Source organism: Sorex araneus, chromosome 6 (genome assembly GCF_027595985.1).
Source record: "Sorex araneus isolate mSorAra2 chromosome 6, mSorAra2.pri, whole genome shotgun sequence".
In the NCBI taxonomy this organism is placed as follows: domain Eukaryota; kingdom Metazoa; phylum Chordata; class Mammalia; order Eulipotyphla; family Soricidae; genus Sorex; species Sorex araneus.
The window spans coordinates 146816198-146838240 of record NC_073307.1 but is presented as its reverse complement, the minus strand read 5'-3'; the positions used below and the strand labels follow the sequence as shown (position 1 = coordinate 146838240).

Here is a 22043-nt window from a genome sequence, read left to right as displayed (position 1 = left end):
TAAAACTGCTGACACTACTACTACCATTCTCAGTAATGCTGTGGACCACCAGGGCTATACCCGGTGGTCTGGAGGGGTACGTGAAGTGCTGAAGATCAAACTCAGGCTTTACGCATGCTCTAACATAAGCTTAACATTCTCCCCTGGCCGGTGAACCTTCTGCTTTTACTGAATTCCTAGGCATTTGCAAGTGGTGGAGCCTGAAAAGCAGGGTAGGGGTGGGGAGTAGCAGCTGGAAATGAAGGGAAATGGAGGTGAGGGAGCAATTATGTTATCACATGAATGCTTTTAGCTCTTTGTCTAGCCGTGTGATACCTCTGGTCACAAAACACAGCTTTCTGGATTCCCTAGGAGGGTTAGATAATGGGAAATCCCCGCCCCGCCCCGCCCCGCCCCTGGAGAGCCAGTGGAGCCTTTGATTGGTCGGCTGCTTGCTGATGGCTAAATGACTAGCAGCAGAAGCAAAGTATCCTAGACTGGCCAGGAAGCATGGCTGCCTTAAGGAAGCAAGGTCAGGTTGTAGGATTACCTGGAGGAGAACAGTCTGTTCTAATTGGACCTTAGATTGTGCCGTGGCCTGGAACCCATCCTGCATCTGGATGCAAGCAGAGAGGGATTCTCAGTACAGTGACATCCATCAGCCACCTCTCTGGTGCCACCAAACCCAAGTTCCAGTGCTCACTGCTTGAAGGCCAATTACTCGAGACAAGAATTGAGGGGTGGGGGGCTGGAGTGATAGCACAGCGGGTAGGGGGGCTGGAGTGATAGCACAGCGGGTAGGGCGTTTGCCTTGCACGCGGCCGACCCGGGTTCAAATCCCAGCATCCCATATTATGATCCCCTGAGCACCGCCAGGGGAGATTCCTGAGTGCATGAGCCAGGAGTGACCCCTGTGCATTGCTAGGTGTGACCCAAAAAGCCAAAAAAAAAAAAAAAAGGAATTGAGGGGTGGGGTGGGGTGGGGAAAGTTGATTTAAGGGCTCACAACCGGAGAAGAGGAAAGATCTGTATTCCCCCCCCCCAACCCCAGGCACATTATCTTACTCTCAGGTTAGAGACTGGGGGTTTTATAGGTTACTTTGGGGAAATAAGCTTAAAGAAGTTCCAGAGCAGGTGGGAATTATGTCCCGAGGCTGTTGGGGCTGGCATCCACAGTGAATGGATCCGTGGCATAAGGCATTCCTGCTCCTTCTCGAATTTGCACGATATCCTTGAAGGATTCTTCCAGAACGCCAGTCTTTATTCTTGGCCGAGGGCTCTGAAGGGCTGTGTTGTTTTCTGTATCTCCGCTTCATCCACAGCTCGACCTGGTTCCATCAAGAGCGCACAAGGCCTGAAAGCAATTTCTTAAGACTTAGGGACAGAAAGAAGCGAGGAGGGGAGAGAGGGATGATAGGAGAGAGCAAGATCGGGGCTTGAGTCATGGTACAGTGGGGAGGGCTCTTGCCAAGCACACGGCTGACATCGATACCTGGCCCTTCATGTGGTACCCCAGGCACCGCCAGGAGTACTTTCTGAGTTCAGAGTCAGGAGTAATCCCTGAGCATCGCCGGGTGTGATTAAACACTCCCCAATATGAAAAAGAAGAGAAGAAGATGGGGAAGATGCTCATGCGTGTTCACCTGTGAAGCAGAGCCTTCGGACCCCCGGCACCCTCTCCTTCCTGGGGGCTCTGCACATGCTCTTCCCCTTGAGCTTGTCCCATCCGCTACCCTGTAAGGGCAAAACTGACGCCAAAACAGGGGCAGAAATGAGAAGAATCAGGTAGGCCTCAGGTTCAGTTCCTGGAACTGAAACAGATTCAGTTTCCCAGCAGTGAAACAATGTGTAACTAGCCAACCTGAACCCACCTGGGAAAGTTCCTGGGCTCAGCAAGGGGGCCCAACTCATCAACTCTCACAGTGCCCCAGAAGTTGCTCTTTTTTTTTTTTTTTTTGCTTTTTGGGTCACACCTGGCAATGCACAAGGGTTACCTCCTGGCTTTGCACTCAGGAATTACTCCTGGAGATACTCAGGGGACCATATGGGATGCTGGGAATTGAACCCGGGTCGGCTGCATGCAAGGCAAACGCCCTACCCGCTGTGCTATTGCTCCAGCCCATAAGTTGCTTTTTGTTGACCCTAAAAGAACGAGAAGTCTATGTAATCATAAAATTGGTACTGATACTGGAAATTATTATTTAATCATTGCTTAACCACTGTTACCCTAGACACTTACCAAAACACCTTTGGTTGGAAACTCAGTAAGGTTCTTTTCTGAAACAATAAGGCATGCATTGCTTATGTGATCAAACCCTATAGAAACTGCTTGCTGCCTGAAGTCGGGGTTGCTATCAAGAGACAACTCTGGGGGTGCGATAGTTGACCCCAGGATACTGGAATAAAACTCCTACTGCTTTTGCATTATCATGTTCATGTTTCTGTCTGTCTTGCCGCTTGGGAACCCAGAATCCCGGACTTAACAACCCCACTTCCCTTCTGCCTGCATCATCCATCCAGGTCATGTTCCTGCCCTCTGCTCCCCAATGGAGTCGCTCCCTATCAGTACACATTATTGCTGGCTTTTGCAGAGCAACAGAATTTTCTTTTTCTTTCTTTCTTTCTTTCTTTCTTTCTTTCTTTCTTTCTTTCTTTCTTTCTTTCTTTCTTTCTTTCTTTCTTTCTTTCTTTCTTTCTTTCTTTCTTTCTTTCTTTCTTTCTTTCCTTCCTTCTTTCTTTCTTCCTTTCTTCCTTCCTTTCTTTCTTTCTTTCTCTCTCTCTTTCTTTCTTTCTTTTTGGGTCACACCTGGCAATGCTCAGGGTAACTCCTGGCTCTGCACTCAGGGATTACTCCTGGCAGTGCTCAGGGGACCATATAAAATGCTGGCCAAGGCAAACACCCTATCCTCTGTACTATCACTCTGGTCCCTCTTTTTTTTCTTTCCTTTTGGTTTTTGGGATACACCTGGAAATCCTCAAGACTTACTCCTGGCTCCGTACTCAGGAATCACCCATGGTGGTGCTTGGGGAACCACATGGAATACCAGGGATCGAACCCCAGTTGGCTGTGTGAAGGCAAGCACCCTACCTGCTATACCATTGCTCCGACCCAATGGTGGAATTTCTTTTTTGATTCCCTCATCCACTAATGGTGGGATTTCTTTCTTTTTTTCTTTTTCTTTTCCTTTTCTTTCTTTTTTTTTCTTTTTGGGTCACACCTGGCGATGCACAGGGGTTATTCCTGGCTCATGCACTCAGGAATTACTCCTGGCAGTGCTCAGGGAACCATACGGGATGCTGGAAATTGAACCTGCGTTGGCCTTGTGCAAGGCAAATGCCCTACCTGCTGTGCTATCGCCCCAGCCCCCAATGGCAGCATTTCTTAATCATCTCTGTCCCATTTGACTAGAAGCACCAAAAAGACAATATCTGTGTCTTCTGTATAGCTGGGTCTAGGTCAATGCTTAATGTGTGATATTGGAGGAAAATGTGAGTAAAAATCGGACAAGGACTCGAGTTTCAGATGGGCAGAGAACCTTGGTGGCCAAGCCCAAAGTTGCCCTGTCTTGCCTTTATTTTCAAATCTCCTCTCCCAGTGCTTCCTGGGTTCACAGAGACAGCTTCCCACTACCTTGGAGAGTTTGTGTCTCCCCTTCTCTCCTACCATTTCTCCATAAGGTTGATGTTGTGTTCAGAATGGGATCGAGCTAAGGAAAATGAATCTCCCCTCCAATTCCGGAAAGCGTGACATGATGCTTTCCTGACTGCCAGCAAGCTTCGTGGCACCACCCTCTTCTTGTGTATCAGCGCAGACCGAGGTAGTAGGAGCACGACTGATGTTTGCGGATGAGTGACCTCATGTCATTTATCGCTTTCTTGTTTGACTCTTGGGAGCAGCAATGTGAGACAGTGGTTAGGCTCAGGGCTTGGGACACTCACACTGACTCTATTCAAATTTTGGATCTGTTTTCCTCTCTGTCACCTTGGGTTGTTAGTCAACCTCCCTTTCCCTCCCTTTTCTCACCTATACCACAGGGGCGATAATAGTAGCTTGGCTGGGGCCAAAGGTTTGACCTCATTGGATATTGTCAATGCCCTTATTTTGTTTCTCTATATCCTGCAGTTGAGGGAGATCACCTAGTATTGTCTCTTCTCCCCTGCCTTTTTTTTTTTTTTGAGAGGGGGAGAAGATGCACACCCAGCAGTGCTCAGGGGTTACTCCTGACTCTTGAACTCAGGGATCACTCCTGGCAGGACTTAGGGGACCATAGGGGATGCCAGGGATGGAACCTGATTGACTTCCTTGCTGTATTGTCTCTCTGGCCCGAAACCACAGCTTCTTTCTCCATTCACCTGTCAGTGGACATTTGGACTGGTTCTATATCCTGGCAGTTGTACTTAGCACTGCAATGAATCTCGGTGTGTATATGTCTTTTTGAATTAATGATTTATGTCCTTGGGATAGCTGTCAAGTGGGATTGTGGGGTCATATGGAAACTGTACTTTTTTGTTTGTTTGCTTTTAGACTGGAGCGATAGCACAGTGGGTAGGGCATTTGTCTTGCACGCGGCCGACCCGGGTTCGATTCCTCCGTCCCTCTCGGAGAGCCCGGCAAGCTTCCCGTGGCATATTCGATATGCCAAAAACAGTAACAACAAGTCTCACAATAGAGACACTGCTAGTGCCTGCTGAGCAAATCGATGAACAATGGGCGACAGTGATACAGTGCTTTTAGACCACAGCTGACAATGTTCAGGGCTTACACCAGACCCTGGGGTTAGGGATCATTCTTGGTAGGGCACAGGGGATCGTATGCAGAGACAGGGATTGAAATAGGGTCAACTATGTGCAAGGCAAGTGCCTTAACTCCTGTGCTATTTCTCTGCCCCTAGAAGCTACATGCATACTTAGCTTTTTGAGAAATCTTCAGACTGTCCTTAGAGGCTGAACCAGATGACAATCCCTCCAACAGTGAATGAAGTTTCCTTTGTCACCACATCTGCACCAACACTGGTTGTTTTCTGACTTTTTAATATCTGACATTCTCAGTTATGTAAGATGATACACTTTTGATTTGCCTTTCCCTCATAACAAGTGACCACAAACACATCTTCATATACCTATGAACTGTCCACCGTTCATACGTGCTTTTTTTTTTTTTGGTGATGGTGGTGGTGGGGTTTATACCTGGCAGTGTACTCCTGGCTCTGCACTCAGGGGTCAATCCTGCTAAGTCTGGGGGTGCGATGCTCAGGGGTTACTCCTGGCTCTGCACTTAGGAATCACTCCTGGCAGTGTTCAGGGGACCATATGGGGTGCTGGGAATTGAACCCAGGTTGACAGGCCACTGGGCTTTGTTTTCCTTTTTGATTTCTTTAATGATTTTGATTTCTTTAATGATTTTTATTTCCTTAATCATTACAACTCATTCAATTTTAATGACTGTAATCCTTCCTCAAGTTGATAAATGTAAATTGTTTTATTAAATTATTACATATTGCTCGGATATATTTACTTAAGAATCAGGAAGTAAACTTAGAACTTAATAGAATACCAGGGTGCAAAGTCCACTTCTGTGATTTTTTTTTTTTGTCTTTTACATCTTAAAAGGAATGTAACTGGAAAGACAGTCCAAAGAAACCTGCAAATTGCTCAAGAGGTGAAAGGTACTATTGTGAGGGAAATAAGGAGTGAGGTTTGATCCCATATCTACTGAGCTCATCATTTACAGCACATCTGCAGGGTGGTTGCTCTGAGAATGCTCCCGGCTTTCACTCAGTAGAACAAAGGAATCCGCTCCGGAAGCGTAGAGAGTAAGACAAATCAGCCAGGTGCTGGGAGATTTCTTTCGTGGCTAAAGATATTTGAGACATCAGCCCTGTTTTGTCCTTTTGCTACAATCCTACAAGGAAACCGGATTAAGTAACTTTTCACATTCTGGTTTGCAGGAAGCTTTGGGTAAATATTTGATGATTGGTTCAAAGCACTGGGGGCGGGTGGCGTGACATCCCTGGCGAGTTACCTGCGCCCTCTAGCGGTGAGACTGAGAAATAGAGCAGCGACTATGTTCAACCGAGCACTCCCGTAGGGTCCCCAGCCTTGCCCTGCAGACTCACTGCTTCGGGTATTTTCTGAGTGACAAAGAGGTATTTATTTGCAAGGAAGTGGAGGTAAAGGTGGTTTCTAGAGTAAAAATAGATCAGTCAAGTAGCCCAATAACAAAACTGAAACTTGACCCCTTCCTCAGAGCACCTGCACAAATATTCCATTCCTGCTCGAGTACATGGTTGGTTTGCTTTAGTCTTTTTTTTTTTTTTTTGGTTTTGTTGTGTTTTGTTTAGGCCACACCCAGCAGTGCTCAGGGCTTACTCCTGGCTCTGCTCTCAGGCATCACTGGGGGGAGGGAGGCTTTAAAGCATTCGGGTGCATATCGGAAGCTGGAGATGGACCTGGGGTTTGCTATAGGCAATGCAAGCAGACGCCCTACCTGCTGTGCTATCGCTCCAGCCCCTAAATCATATTATTTTAAGAACAAATTTTCACAAGTCCCACATTCAGTTATGTGACCTCAGACGTGTCTGTGACACACAGTTTAAGTAGGGTCTAAGAGAATATCCTGATGACCTTAGGACTAGACAAAGAATTCTTTTTTTTTTTTAATTGAATCACCATGTGGAAAGTTACAAAGCTTTCAGGTTAAGTCTCAGTTATACAATGCTCGAACACCCATCCCTTCACCAGTGCACATATTCTACCACCAAGAATCACAGTAGGTGGCTGGAGCGATAGCACAGCGGGTAAGGCGTTTGCCTTGTAAGTGGCTGACCCAGGTTCAATTCCCAGCATCCCACATGGTCCCCTGAGCACCGCCAGGAGTAATTCCTGAGTGCAGAGCCAAGAGTAACCTCTGAGCATTGCCAGGTGTGACCCAAAAACTAAAAAAAAAAAATAATAATAATCACAGTATACCTCCCCCAGCCCCCAGCCCCCCAGCCCCCCACCCCGCCTGTGTAGCTGATAAATTTCACTTTACTTTCACTTTACTTTGATTATATTCAATATTTCAACAAAAAACTCACTATTATTCTTTGGAGTTTCTCCCCCCCAAAGTCAGACCTGCTGAAAAGGAAGCATTTGATAATTTGTTTTCCATTGCTGAGAATGAAGAGATATGAGGTTGAGCGGCCGTAATAGCGGCCGCACTGTTTTGGATTTCTGTATTTTAATATTTTAGTAACTAAGTCCAGAGAAATTTCTGCCAGAAATTACATCATTGCAAGTTCGTACCTCTCTGCTACTTTATATTCCACATATGAGTGCAATCTTTCTATGTCTCTTTCTTTCTGACTCATTTCACTCAACATGATACTTTCCATGTTGATCCACTTATATGCAAATTTCATGACTTCATCTTTTCTGACAGCTGCATAGTATTCCATTGTGTAGATGTACCAAAGTTTCTTTAACCAGTTATCTGTTTTAGGGCACTCTGTTTTTTTCCAGATTGTGGCTATTGTAAACAGTGCTGCAATGAACATAGAAATGCAGATGTCTTTTCTACTATACCTTTTTGTCTCTCCGGGATATATTCCCAGGAGTGGTATTGCTGGGTCAAATGGAAGCTCAACTTCTAGTTTTTTGAAAATCGTCCATATTAGACAAAGAATTCTTATAGGGAGCACTCATCATAAAAGAATGAGCAATAAATCAAATTACATTAGAACCAGCAACTTCTGGTCCAGAGGATTGTACGGTGGGTAGGGCACTTGCCTTAAACACAGCCAACGTGGCATCCCCTATGGTCCCCTAAGCCCATGAGGAGTGATTCTGGAATGCAGAGTCAGCTGTGGGTCAAAAAAAAAGACAAACAAAAATTAAAAATAAAAGCAGAACTTTTGTAGATCAGAAGCATTACTTTAGAGAATGAAAAAGCAGATCCAGACTGGGAGAAGATCATTGTCACACTTATAATTTTTGTGTGTGTGTCCTTTTTTTTTTTTTTTTTTTTTGCTTTTTGGGTCACACCTAGTGATGCTCAGGGGTCACTCCTGGCTCTGCACTCAGGAATTACCCTTGGCCGTGCTCAGGGGACCATATGGGATTCTGGGAATTGAACCCGGGTCGACTGTGTGCAAGGCAAATGCCCTACCCGCTGTGCTATCACTCCAGCCCCCTTGTGTGTGTCTTTTTGAGGTGCAAAACGAGTACCCTACATGCTGTACTATGCTCTGATCCACCCTTATAATTCTTAAAGCCTTTAAATCCAGAACTTTGGCGTCTGAGCGATAGTACACCCGGTAGGGCTTTTGCCTTGCATGTGGCCAACCCAGGTTTAATCCCCAGCATCCCAAATGGTCCCCAAACACTGCCAGGAGTAATTTCTGAGTGCAGAGCCAGGAGTAACCCTGTGCATCATTGGGTGGGATCCAAAAAGCCAAAAAAAAAAAATCCAGAATATTTAAGTAGCTTTACACATGAAACAGGAAAAGACACAAGTGAAAATGAGGCCGGATACTTGGAAAGGTGCTTTCTACCCCTCTCAGAAAGGATCATGAACAACCTACACTACGGTCCAGCGGTGGGACCCCTACTACATACCCAACAGAAATCTTGTACTGGTGCTACAGGACAAGCACAAAAATGCTGACACAGCAGCATTGGCAATTGTTCCAAACCAGAAACAACTCAGTGTTCATCAGTGGAAAAATCAATAGTGGTGTATTCAGACAAAGAAACGCAGCAACAAAAATGAATAGTTTCTAGCTATATTTGAGGATCCCAAGAAGCTTATGTGGCATTACCTGGGTGTGGTAAAGACTGCCCCACCTAGATGTGTGTAGTTACACTTTCTGGTGTTTCTCTCTAACACAACCACCTAACAACACACATCTCAGAATGTGTCTTGGCAATTAAGTGACCCATGACTACAACCACGACCGCTGGACTAGAGCTGTTACTGACTGGATTCCACGGGACGTCAAAAGATCGCGTGGCCGCCCACCTCTGAGATGGTCAGACTTCTTCGTCAAAACCCTGAACGAACGGTTTGAGGCTCTTCGTGTTCTTGGAGCGAGCAGATATCATTGGGCCACATTAGCACACTACAGGGACCAATGGAGATGTTACTGGTGCCCGCTTGAGCAACTTGAAGATCAACGGGATGACAAGTGATACAAGTGATGACTACAACTACCTGTAACAACTTGGAGGAAGCTCAACAATTTTAATATTGATGGGGCTGGAGCGACAATCCAGTGGTTAAAGTGTTTGCCTGGCACATGGCCAACTCGTGTTGGCTCCCCAGCACCCCAGATACTTTCCTGAGTCTGCCAGGAGTGATCCCCGAGCCTAGAGCCAGGAGCAAGCCCTGAGCACTGCCGGGTATGACCCAAGAACCCAAACAAAACATAAATAAATAAATAAATAAATAAATAAATAAATAAATAAATAAGAAAGAAAATCATGGGTGGGGGAATGAATCTAATATTGATCCACAGCAGGACACAAAAGAAAACTTTATGCCCAAGTCCACGCTGTCAAGCTCGTAACCAAGCCAAGCAAACAGCTGGTCTTCACAGCCGGAGAAATAGAAACAGCCCAATTGTTCATCCCCAGATCAGTGCATAAGCAGGACTGTTGTGTGTCCAGACAATAGAATGCCCTTTGGGAATTTAAAAAGGGAGGAAGAGGGCTGGGAAGACCACAAACTGGAGTGTGGCTTTGAATGCGGGAGCCCTGGGTTTGATCCCCAGCATCACTTGGTCCTCCAAGAGCACGGCTGGGAGTGACCGCTGAGCACTGAGCCAGGAGTAGGCCCTGAGCATCACTGAGTGGGACCAGAAAAATGAACCAAAAAACCCAGAAAGGAGAAAGAACTGAGATGCTTTAATAGTGATGGCCCTTGGAAACATATACGGGGCAGAAGGGGGTTAGTCCCTTCCCTCCCTTTTCCCCTCTCCTCTCCACTCTTCCCCCTCCCACCCAGTAATACTCCTTGGGGGTATTACTGATGGTCTTGGGGGCGGCCATGCATGTCACATCCAAGGATGGTGCAAGACCACACCCACTGTTGACTGCTCCTGAAATTTTTATCTCTATTCTGTTGGGGTCATGAGGGTTAGGCCCCACCTGGGGTGTTCAGAGACTACTCCTGGCTGTGTATTCCAAGGGCCACTCCCGAGGGTGCTCTGGGGACCCTGTGTGGTTCTGGGGATCAAAACAAGGTCTGCAGTGTGCAAGGCAAGGTCCTTAACCCCTATCCAATGCCTTTGGCCCTCGACTTTTCTCTTTCCTTTCTCTGCACGCTAGTTTTCCCTGCTGGGTTTCCCACACTGGGTTTAAGGCCTGATGTGGCCTCCTTCTCCCTAACTTCCGGCGACTCCTAACAGGGACAAGTGCCTCTCAAATTCTGATTTGGGGATGGTGCTTGGTTTGGGACACTGGGCTAACCAGCAGTGAGCAGGGAGCCTGTGGCTCAGACACAGAGCTCGGGTACCCTTCTCCCCCACCCAGCGTGAGGAGGACCTTAGGGATGGGAGTTTGTCACAGAGTAGACATGAATGATGATTTTGAAATTCTGCTCTTGCTCGAAAGGTTATTAATCATTCAGTGGGCAAAACTGACCGCGTGCCTGCTGGGCCGGGCTCCAAGAAGGTCCTCGGGGACCCAGGGTTGAACTAGGCATGATGCTTGTCCCTTGAGAAACTTCTAATGCAGGGAAGGAAGGAAGCCCGTGAACGTTTCCCCTTGCAGCGTGCAGTACTTGTGTGCAGACGCAGCCAGGAAGCTCACAGAGGAATATGACTCGTGGCGAGGTCTGCTGATCTGTGCTCTCAGCCACATCTGTGCCCCTCACCAAGATGACCGCTGATATCACCATGCCGGTTCAGTGGTGGTCAGAGCGGTGTTGCGGGCATATACAGAAAAGGAAACTGAGGCTGAGAGGGGCAGGGCCTCCGGCTGAGTGCCTGGGAAATGATCAGGACAGAGCGAGGAAATATATAGGAAGTAGACAGGAAGGCAGCAAGGAAGTGACAACGAGGAAATATCTAGGATATAACTAGAGAGTAACAGGAAGTGACCAGGAAGTAGGTAGGAAGTGATTAAGGAGCAGCTAGGAAGTGGCTAGGATAAGCCTAGGAAGTGATAGGAGTGATTAGAAAGTGACCGGAGCAAATAGTACAGCAGGGAGGGCGTTTGCCTTGCACATGATCAAACCGGGTTTGATTCCTGACATCCTGTATGGTTCCCTGAACACCGCCAGGTGTAGTTCCTGAGTGCAGAACCAGAAGGGGGCCCCCGCCTTTCCTTCCTCCTTCCCCCACGCTCACATACCACCTGCCTCCGCCTAAGCTCCCTGCACGCCTGTGCACCAGGCGCCCAGCGTGGCAGGCTCTGCGGTCTGGGTTCCGCCAGCTCAGGGTGTGAATTTAGCCCTTTCACAGAAGGTAGGGCTGGCCGTGGGGGGAGGGACGGGGGGAGGGCACACCGGGGAGGTGGAATCCGTGTCTCTCTGGTTGGCTCCAGAGCGAGTGGGTGGCTGTCCCCACCTTGCATGGGGACACCTGCCCCCATCACATCCTGCCCCAGGGAACTTGAGGAATCAGACCCCAAATGAGCCATAGACCTGGGGCGGGGGTCGGGCGAGGGAAAAACTCTGGCAGGAAGGTGGGGACTTTGCTCCCATAGACACGGGATCTGGTCGCTGCTTTCCTGGGCGCATCTCTGATCTTCCTGAAATTCCCAAAGAAACTCCAGCTTGCCCTCAAGGACCCCCCCCCCCCCCCTTTACTCAGTCAGTCAGTGCCCTGGACCCATGCAGAGGTTTCCATGACTTTCCTTTGCTCCAGGGCCTGTGGGGGGACGGGAGGTGCCCCTGCCCATCTCCCTGTGGGGGGCAGCGTTGGACAGGAGGGGATGTGGGTCGGCTGTCCGCCTTCTTGCCCTCCCTGTCTCTTCCTCGGTGGCTCACGTGAGCTTCCTGGGGTGGCCTCGGGAGTGCAGGGGACAGACGGAGCCCAGCCCGGAAGCCCTTCGTCCTGGCCTTAGAAGTCCAGAATGTTCCTTTTTTTTGTGTTTCTTTGGTCAGGTCAGGTCCCCAGGAGAAGTGAGGGGAGATGGGGGCAGTGCCAAGGGGCCGGGGAGAAGGGAAGGTGGTGAAACAGGAAGGCACCGTTCCAGCCATTCCAGTGCATTTTCAGTCATAGCCCAGAGACGTGGAAGCAATAAGGCCATTTACCTCTGCTGCCCACCATTTCTTGTGCAGTGTCTTTGTGGCACTGGGGTTGGAACCCAGGGCCTCACACCTGCAAGGCTCTACTGCCAAGCCACGTGCGGCACCCCCGCCTCACCCCCACCCCCTGCTGACCTTGCTATTCATCATCTCTCAGCCCCACTTGCCCTTCCTTTCCCCCCGCCCCCACCAACCACACTCCAGCCTCTAGGGGCGGGGGGCACGGTGCCCACTAATCCACCTGCCTACCTGCCTGCACGTTCTGATTTCAGATGTCCTGACGACTCCTTTGCCGCCTTTGTTTCTTTTCTTTTTATCCCCCTCTGTCAGTCCTGAGCATCAGGACCCAGCCAGGACCTCACACAGTCATGTGCTCCTGATGTAAATCCCTGATTTAATTTTGTTTGGGGTGGGGTGTCACACCTAGCGATGCTCAGGGGTTACTCCTGGCTCTGCACTCAGGAACTACTCCTGGAGGCGCTTGGGGGACCATATGGGATGCTGGGGGACGAACCTGGGTCAGCTGCATGCAAGGCAAATGCCATCTCTGTTGTACAATGCCACCCCTGGATTTAATTCTTCAGTCCTATCTTGATACAGGTTTCCTCTGCCCCACTGAACTGAAGTCATACTCGGACACATTCTGTCCCCTAAGGAGGTGCTATCTCTGCGGCATGCATTATGCATTATTTATTTTGTATCTCTTCGTGACTGTCCCTCTTTTCTGACTCTGCTCCAAGGACACAGGGGCTATGGCTCCTCTGCATCTCTGATGGATACCTGGCACATGGGAGGCACATCAGAAATACTCCTGGGAAGAATGAATGCCAAGGCCCTTTTGGGTCTTAAGTTATTAATATTCTAGAAGTTTTGTAATTCGAAGCTGTCTCAATGGTGTTACAGATTTTTGTGAGACAGGGTTCTTTTAAGTGGTGTGTGTGTGTGTGTGTTTTGCAAGGTGCAACATTCAGCAGTGCTCAGGATTTGCACTTGGCTCTGTGCTCAAGGCTCACTCCTGGCAGAGCTGGAGGACTCAATGTGGCACCTGGGTTGACACTGTGCAAGGCAAGCGTCCTAAACCCGCTCCCAGCAGCTCTATTTTTAATTTAACTTTTCCTTTTGGGCCACACCTGGCAGTGCTCAGGGATCACTCCCGGCAGGGCTCAGGGCACCATAGGGGATGATGGGGATTAAAGATGGGTCAGCCGCACACAGGGCAAACGCCCTGTCCACCGCAGTCTCTCCCCAACCCTGAGAGCAGGGGTGGGGAGGCTGTTTTTATCTGCAGTGTATCCTTTACCTGGTCTCTGACGATGACAGAGGAAGTACTCTGAAAACACAAGGCCCAAGGTCGCATCCGGTACGGCTACGGAAAGGGCACCTGGGGAGCTTTGCCCAGTAGGGGGCGGGGCACCCAGCTACCCCGGGAAAGACCCGGATGCTCCCCGCGCTGCCAGGGATGGGACCCACGGCCTCCCTCATTCCTGCCACATCCCCAGCCCCCACTTTTGCATGCCTTGTCCCCCCTCCCTATAGCTTGGACTTGAAAGATCTGAATTATCAACCCCAAACCCCAGCCTTGGTCTAAGGGCCTGTTACAGGACCATCTTCCTGTTTCCTAAGCAGGTCTGCGGGGTCTGGAGGCTCCCCCCGCCTCACCCCTTTTGCCTCATCCATCTCTGCTGCCACCGCTCTGGCCAAGGTCCCAGTTTTTTACACTGTGACTGGCACCCCAACTCAAACACACAGGGGGTGGGGTCACAGAATCCCCAAACTTGGCCCATGGGCAGGCTTCTGAATGCATCACGGGGGAGTTGTGATGGTGCGGGCTCAGCACAGGCCCGCCTCCAGCCCGCACGGTCAACAGCAATAAAAGAACAGGGGTGAGGTGGGGGGTGTTTGTGCCCCATATACCTGGAAGGGGCTAGGTTTCTCCACCTCCTGCTCAGAAGGGTCCTGCTGGGCCTTCACTTCTCAGGCCATCACACACAACACACACACACCACACAGACACCTGAAGATCTCACACTCACACACACCTGATGATCTTCTCAGGCCATCACACACACACACACACACACACACACACACACACACACACACACACACCTGAAGATCTCACACTCACACACACCTGATGATCTCACACATGTGCATGCACACACACACACACTCTCATGGAATCTTCCTTGGATTTTTAATGAAATCATACACTACCACCCAGGGCATCAGCCCCAACTTCATTAAAAACCAGCTGGATTCTGGGGGGTCCTGGTAGAAAACCCACCCTCCCCCGCCTTGGCTCGAAGCACGGCGAGTTATCCCTCATGAGAGGGGTGGGAGAGTGCCCCCAGAAGGGACGGGCCGGTGAGAGACGCCCCGTGGTCAGGGTGGGGTGGTGGGGGGACAAGCACCCCCACCTCAGAAGAGAAGGTTCTGGTTCGGTTCTGTTGTAACACTTGCCCCCAGGGAGGGGGCCTGGGGTCCCTCAGCCCTGCCTGGGGCTGATGCATTTGGAGAGGGGAGAAGGCAGAGCAGCTCCTGTACCTTCACCTGCAGGAGGCGGAGACCTGAGCCAGGTCCCTGGGCAGGGGCCGGGGGCCAGCAGAGGGGACCTGACACCTTGGGGGCGGGAAAACCAATGTGGTTCATGCCCTTGCTCAGCCAGACGCTGTGTGCTTCCCGTGTGCCGATGGTGGGAAAAGGGCACTTGCCCGTGGTGGGCCATACCCTACGGCCCAGGGCATCGCTCCCCGGCTGCTGCCCAGCAGGCCCTGGAGGCACCGGGGTGAGGCAGGGGGACACCAGACCCTGCACCCCTCCCACAGGGCCTGCCAGTCCACACGGGCAAGAGGCATGTGCGTGCGGCTCCTCCCGGGGCCCAGCCCGTGCTTCTGTGTGCAGGGGGCTGCTCCAAGGGCCCAGGTGATGCTACCCGCCCACCCTGGATCCCTTTTGGCGGGGGTTGTGTGCTGGGTACCCCCATCTGCCCTGAGAGTAAGTGCATACCAGTGACCTCACCCGTTCCGACCCCAACCCTGAAGGTCACATGGAGGTAGAAGGCCGAGGATCGGGGTGTCCAGGGGGTGCTGTCCCCCCCATCCTCCACCCCAAGAGCTGATGCTTTTCCGGAGAACCTAACTGGCTCTTCCCGCGGGGGTCCCACCACCCTTGGGTGGGGGGGAACAAAAAAAAATAAATCCCGGAACAAGCGGGTCCTGACAGGCATTTCAGCTGCCAGACTCTGATCAAGAGCGCTGTAAACCAGGCCCACGGCCACGCCCTGCGGCGGGCTCCAGGCTGCCCTCTCAGTCAATGCCAGGGCTGGGCGGCGCCCCCTCGGGTGAGCTCAGACCCCCAGGCTGCTCTTCTCCTCCTCCCGGGGGCCGGGCTCCTGCTGGGTCCTCTTCATCTCCCAGCCCCGGACCCAGGTGTAGGCGAAGGAGCCGCCCAGTACCAGCAGGTTGCTGCCCCACCACAGGAAGCTCTTGGTCTCCTCGAACTGGAGCACGGCCAGCACCGTCTGCGCGCACGCCTTGGCCGTGCCCGACACGTTGTGCGTCAGGGGGCTGGTGAACTTGATCTGCAGCCCCGTCACGTAGCCGATGGCGAAGCCGAACAGGCCGCCCAGGGTCATCATGGCCCAGAAGTGGGCGCTGGCCAGCTGCGGGAAGCGGCCCAGCGCCTGCAGCTCGCCCAGCAGCAGCAGCAGCGGCAGGAAGAGGACGCAGGCGTTGACGTTGTTGTAGAAGGTGAGGCGCCAGATGCTGCCGTCCACCGCCGGGAGCACCTTCTTGGTGTAGATGGCGTTGAGCGAGACGCAGAGGCTGGCCAGCACGCCGAAGAGGGTGCCCACCCAGGACAGGGTGCCCTCGGCTCCCTCCTGGTCCACGCCCAGCCAGAAGCCGCCTGGAGCGGGGAGAGGAAGAGGAAGAGGGGAGAGCTGAGAGGGTCTGAGTGACCTGAATCCACCCAGCTCCATTCCACAGCAGGAAGACACAAGGGCTTGTTGTGTGTGTGTGTGTGTGTGTGTGTGTGTGTGTGTGTGTGTGTTGGGGCCACACCTGGTTCTGCACTCAGGCACTACTCCAGGCAGTGCCGGGAGGGGGGATGGGGATCTTACGGGATGCCCGGGGATCCACCAGGCCTACCTGCACTCAAGGCAAGCAGGGCTCCTGCTGTTCCCGTTACTTTTTTTTTTTTTTTTTTGCTTTTTTGGGTCATACCCAGCGATGCTCAGGGGTGGGTGACTCCTGGCTCTGCACTCAGGAATTACTCCTGGCGGTGCTCGGGGGACCCTATGGGATGCTGGGAATTGAAGCCGGGTTGGCCGTGTGTAAGGCAAACGCCTTGCCCGCGGTGCTATCACTCCAGCCTCTGTTCCCGTTACTTTTTAATCACGATTTTAACGAGGCCATAAAACAGGAGAGGAGCTCGGAGAACCGGTCTGAAAGCAGGTGATGTCAGTAGGTGCAGACTTAGCCTCGGGACACATGATTTCAGTCTGAGTGTTGGCTTCTGCCAAAGGTGAAACTGCCATTTTTTTTTTTTGCCTTTTGGGTTACACCTGGCGATGCTCAGGGGTTACTCCTGGCTCTGCACTCAGGAATTACTCCTGGCGGTGCTTGGGGGACCCTATGGGATGCCGGGGATCGAACCCAGGTCAGCCGCGTGCAAGGCAAACGCCCTACCCGCTGTGCTATTGCTCCGCTCTGCCATGGGTGAAACTGAACCTTGTAACTCTACTGGGTCAGCTCTGGGCCTTCCGCAAGGTTGGCACAGTCTCCCCAGCCACAGCCCACCTTCCCAGATGACTGGCACCCATGTGCCTCTCCTCTATCCCCCACCACAGCATCTGGAGAGGAGGAAAACCAGGAGAGTCTGAGAGAGATTTGGGGTCTGCCGGCTGGAGGCTGGTCGGCTGGGGTCAAGTCCCCCAACTCCTCTGAGCTCCCCTACCTGGGGCTGTGGCCAGTCCACACTCCAGCTGGCCACCAGAATGCACGGTGGCGGCGTCAGGGATCACGGCCCATCTGGCCGTAAGGCGTCCCTGCCTGACTCCTCCTGAGCCCAGCCACAGACGGACGGGTTAGTTGGGTTAGTCGGCATGAGGACTGGACAGAACTGGATGGAGGCAGTCCCCGGGGTGGCCATAAGGGGAAGCGGCTTTAAGGTGGGATAGATGAGTGGCTGGAGCGATAGTTCAGCACATTGGGTGTTTGCCTTGCATGCAGCTGACTTGGATTCGATTCCCAGCATCCCATAGGGTCCCCCGAGCACCGCCAGGAGTAATTCCTGAGCATCGCTGGGTGTGACCCAAAAAACAAAAACAAAAAAAGGTGGAATAGACGAGATCCAAGATCCTTAAGAAACTCTTTCTGGGGGCTGGAGTGATAGCACAGCGGGTAGGGCGTTTGCCTTGCACGCGGCTGACCCGGGTTCGATTCCCAGCATTCCATATGGTCCCCTGAGCATCGCTAGGAGTGATTCCTGAGTGCATAAGCCAGGAGTAACTGAGCATCACCGGGTGTGACCCAAAAAGAAAGAAAAAAGAAAAGAAACTCTTTCTGGTGGCCAGGAGGAGGGAAGAGAAGGAGGTGAGGGAGAGGGAGAAAGAGAAGGAGGGGGAGGAGGAGGCGGGCTTCCCCGTAAGGGTAAGGAAGAAGAGACTCTGCACAGTGGGGGGATTCAGGGAGCCCCAACTTCGACACCTGGTCCCTACAGCAGCTGATGACGCCCCTTGTCAGAAAGCATCTCGCTGACAGCGACTGGACTCCCGCCCGGACATTTCCTCAACCACTTTCTGGAACTCAGTTTCTCCTGTGAGAGCTGCGGCTTTCTCTCCCACAGGCTCTCAGCAGGCCTCAGGCTGGGACCCGGGTCCTGCTCCCTTGAGGGCGGGAGGTCTGCCAGGGGTCTCCGCAGTCCCTCCTGCAGCCCAACTCCCATCTCGGGCCTGGATCCAGCCAGGGGCCCGTGATGGAAACGCTTTTCTAGGCCAGGCGGCTGGGGACGCAACTTCCCTACAACGGCAGCACCCCAGGCTGAGCTCGGGGCCAGCGTGGAAACAGATGTAGGTCAGCTCGCGCCCGCGGTACCTCGGCAGGAACCACCCGGCCAGGTTCAGATCCATGTTCCCGCTCCCACGTGGCAGGACCCCCACCCCAGGAAGCGGGGCTGTGCGGTCAGGGGAGAGCTCTGACCTCTTGGTGCTGCCCACGGAAACTTCTGGGCAGGCATCCCAGGACTGAGCCCGGAGTGTGCAAAGCACACCCTCTGCCACTGAGCTTTGTCTGTCCCCGAGTGGACATCTGCGTCCATGGTGCCATTCGAGAACCTGCACAGGCCACTACACCAGGCAGAGGCCTTGGGCGGCTACTGAGCACTTGAAAAACGGCCACAGAATCAGCTTACAGCACTGGCAGCACCAGTGCCTGTCATGGTCACTGTCATCCTGTTGCTCATCAATTTGCTTGAGCGGGCACCAGTAACGTCTCCATTGTGAGACTTGATGTTACTGTTTTGGGCATATCGGATACACCACGGGTAGCTTGCCAGGCTCTGCTGGGTGGGCGGGATACTCTTGGTAGCTTGCCGGGCTCTCTGAGAGGGACAGAGGAATCGAACCTGGGTCGGCTGCGTGCAAGGCAAATGCCCTACCTGCTGCGCTATCGCTCTAGCCGGTGCCTGAGAAACTGAATTTCAAACACTACACCTCTGGTCGGGTCCCAGGACACAGGCTCTCACGTGGGTGAGTGCGGCCGTGGGCAGGGCCTGGGGCATGGATGGGCCGAGAACAGAGCTTGAGCTTTGCATCCTGCCTGCTGGCTGCCAGAGGGGCGTGGACCTCAGTACGTCACTGAACTGCTCTGAACCTCAGCTGCCTTGTCTGAATGGGAGGGTCACGGTGATGGGAGCACCTGGGACACAGGAGATGTCACCCACCAAGAATGATTATTTTGAGGGGGAGAGCAACAGTACAAGGGGGTAGGGCGCTTGCCTGGCAGGCCTGGGTTTGATCCCTGGCACCCCCTAAGGTCCCCTGAGCCCTGCCAGGAGTGATTCCTGGTGCTGAGCCAGGAGTGAGCCCTGAGCACCACTGGACATGGCCCCAAAGTAATTCGAACAAAGCAAAGCAAAAAAAAAAAAGTGGCTAATTTCTGAGGGCCACGTCTGGGAAGACCACTAAGGCTTCTCCAAGTGTATCTCTTGCCATCAGCACAGGCGTTATCACGCGAGGCCAGAGAGATCCGGGATGTAGAGGAAGCCACAGGCGGAGGAGCGAAGGCCCTGCCTGCAGCTCCTGGGAGGCAACAGAGAAGAGTTTGGCTGCCACAGATCAGGTCCCATCTCAGCCACGTGTCACGTGTGATCTGGGACATGTCACCGAACTTCTCTGTGCCGCTAACTGTCCCGCCATGAAACCTGGACTATGACCCCACCTTGGGGATCATAATGGGGTGGAACCCCCCACTCCCAAGCTAAGTGACCTCAAGCAAATGACTTCCTGTCTCTGAGCCTCCTAAGGGGCTGGAAAGGAAGGAGCTGGGATTGACAGAGTCTACCCGCTTGCCCGTCCCCTTTCTCTGAGAGCCTGGCCAGTGGCCACTCACCGATGATGACTCCGCAGCTGAGCAGGGCGTAGAAGGAAGTGGTCTGGCGGAGCAGCAGGTAGGACAGCAGCACGTTGAAGACGGTGGTGAGCGAGCGGCCCACGTTGTAGAAGGCCACGCCCACGTACTTGAGGCAGAGGTTATTGAAGGTGATCATGCCGATGAAGACCACCGACAGGGGCAGCACGCTGCGGGCCACGTGGACGTCCAGGTGCAAGGTGGGGAACTCCACGGCGCCCGGGCAGCAGGTGGCCAGGGTGCTGAGGCCCTTGCAGAGGAGGGCGGTCACCAGGCACTGGTAGAAGGTGACAAAGATGGGGGTGTCCAGCTGCAGGGAGGGGCTGTCCAGCAGGTACTTGTTCAGGAACACCATGGAGATGGACGTGACCCAGTAGAGACAGACCACCAGCGCGATCTGCAGGGCCCGCAGCACGAAGGGCGTCGCCGCCTCGCTGGTCTCTCGGGAGGGGTCAGCTGTCCCCATGAGCGCCATGTGCAGGATCCGGCTCCGCTTCAGGGGGGCCCTGTTCATGGTGGCAGAGGAGCGGGGGGAGTCACCCCGGAGTTCAGAGACCCTCACTTCTGCTTTCTGCTATCACGACGAGGACCGGTCAAGGGGGTGGGGGTGCCCCACAGCCTAGAGGCCTGTCCACCTCCCGCTCAGCTGCTGGGCTGAGCCCCCACGACCCACCTCCCCGGCCCCTTGCAGCAGAGAAGCGGGGAGGGGCCAGCTAAGGGCCACGTTTGGGTTGGACCGAGATGGCCAGCGGGAGAAGGGGCCGGGAAGCCAGAGGCATGGACCGGGAGGAAAGGGAGGAATGCAAAGCCAGGACCCGGGCAGGAGCGGCCGGCCCGCAGGCGAGGCCGTTGCGGGGAGAGGCCGAGGCGTGCGGGGGCTGCGGCGGGGCGCGGGTGGCGCCCGGCGGTGCTCAGGGAGCGGACCCTGCACGCGCCCCGCGCGCCGCCCCGGCAGGCACCTCGGGGTCCCGGGTCAGTCGCCCGCGGCCTCCGCTCTCCGGCGGCCGCGCAGCCCCGGGCGGGGCGGAGCCACGACTCACTTCCTGACACGCCCCCCGAGTCCTCCTTAAAGGGCCCGCACTCCCGGCGGCACCTTTAAAGTCACCACGGTCGGGAAAAGGCCGAGGCTCGCGGGGATGGGGGGTCGGGGTGGGGGGAGGCATCCCGGCGGCCTCCCGGCCTCGGACGCGTCTCGGCGTCCGCGGCGGGGGTCTTGTCCTTCGGACTCCTTCCTGCAAGCACCCACCTTGAGAATGTCTCTGCCCACTCGGCTCATCCCCAGGCCTTCTCCGGGCCACCCCCTCACCCCGATCTGCGCATCCTTTCGAGATCCCCCGGCCCGTGCCCCTCTACCCGGCCGCATGCCCACCCCGCCAGTCATCCCCTGCCCCCGAGCCCAGCGGCCGTCCGGTCCCCCAGTTTGAGCCTTCCCGGGGGTCTGAACCCAGGCTCCCCCACCACCTCCACCCCCCCCCCCCACTGCTGAATTCAGCATCTCCTCCCCCCCAACTCCCTGATCGCTCTCCCGCTTCTGCAAAAACCCGCGCCCCGCGCCAGGCCCGGGTCTCCAGCGTCCGTGCTCACCTCCACCTTCGTTCCGACTGCCCGCGCGCCCCACCCCGCACTGCACCTGCTGGGCCGCGCCCGCCCGCCCGCGGGACGGGACCGCCCGCGCCCACCCCGCCCCCCGCCTAGCCTTGACCTCCGCTCCTTCCGCCCGCGCTCTCTCGGGACGCCCCCCGCCCCGGACCGCGCACTCCCAGCCCACTCTCTTACCGCAGTTTGCAAGTCCCGAGGCCCGGCCGCATCCCTGGCCCTCGACGCCCCCCGGAATGCGGCCCCCACAACAACCGCTCCGAGGCTTCCAGCTCGCAGGGGCTCCTGCACCGCGCCCGGCTCGGCCAGCAACCCGGGACGCTCGGTGACGAAGCAGCCCCGAGGGTTAGCGGGCCCCACAGCTCCCCGTTTCCCTGCTCCAGCTGCACACTGGGGCGGGTCAGTGAGCTGGACCGGACCGCGCCTCAGTCCTCTCGCTCAAAACTGTCGCTGGTTTGCGTGAGAGTAGGGACAACTACCATCTTTTTGTGATATTTCAGAAACGGTTTTGTTAGCATCATTTAATGTACGAATGAGAGTTGTTTGATGCTTGCTTTAAAGTCCTCAGAATGTTCACCAAAAACGAAACAAAAAAGGTAAAGCAA

At 53.8% G+C, this 22043-nt stretch overlaps 1 protein-coding gene across 3 annotated transcripts; it reads right to left on the bottom strand.

Annotated features, from left to right (window-relative positions):
* Positions 1-14386: 14386 nt before the first annotated feature.
* Positions 14387-21831, bottom strand: SLC35C1 (solute carrier family 35 member C1). 3 transcript variants are annotated; one of them, XM_004619050.2, is made up of 3 exons: positions 21619-21831; positions 19825-20348; positions 14387-16120 (listed from the first exon to the last, which is right to left on the bottom strand). In XM_004619050.2, exons 1-3 carry the CDS (start codon positions 21648-21650, stop codon positions 15561-15563), a joined length of 1116 nt encoding a protein of 371 aa, XP_004619107.2. In that variant the 5' UTR covers positions 21651-21831; the 3' UTR covers positions 14387-15560. The 3 variants fall into 3 exon arrangements, with proteins under 3 accessions (XP_004619107.2, XP_054998523.1, XP_054998524.1); XM_055142548.1 differs by lacking the exon at positions 21619-21831 and adding an exon at positions 21427-21508; XM_055142549.1 differs by lacking the exon at positions 21619-21831 and adding an exon at positions 21089-21182.
* Positions 21832-22043: the final 212 nt, after the last annotated feature.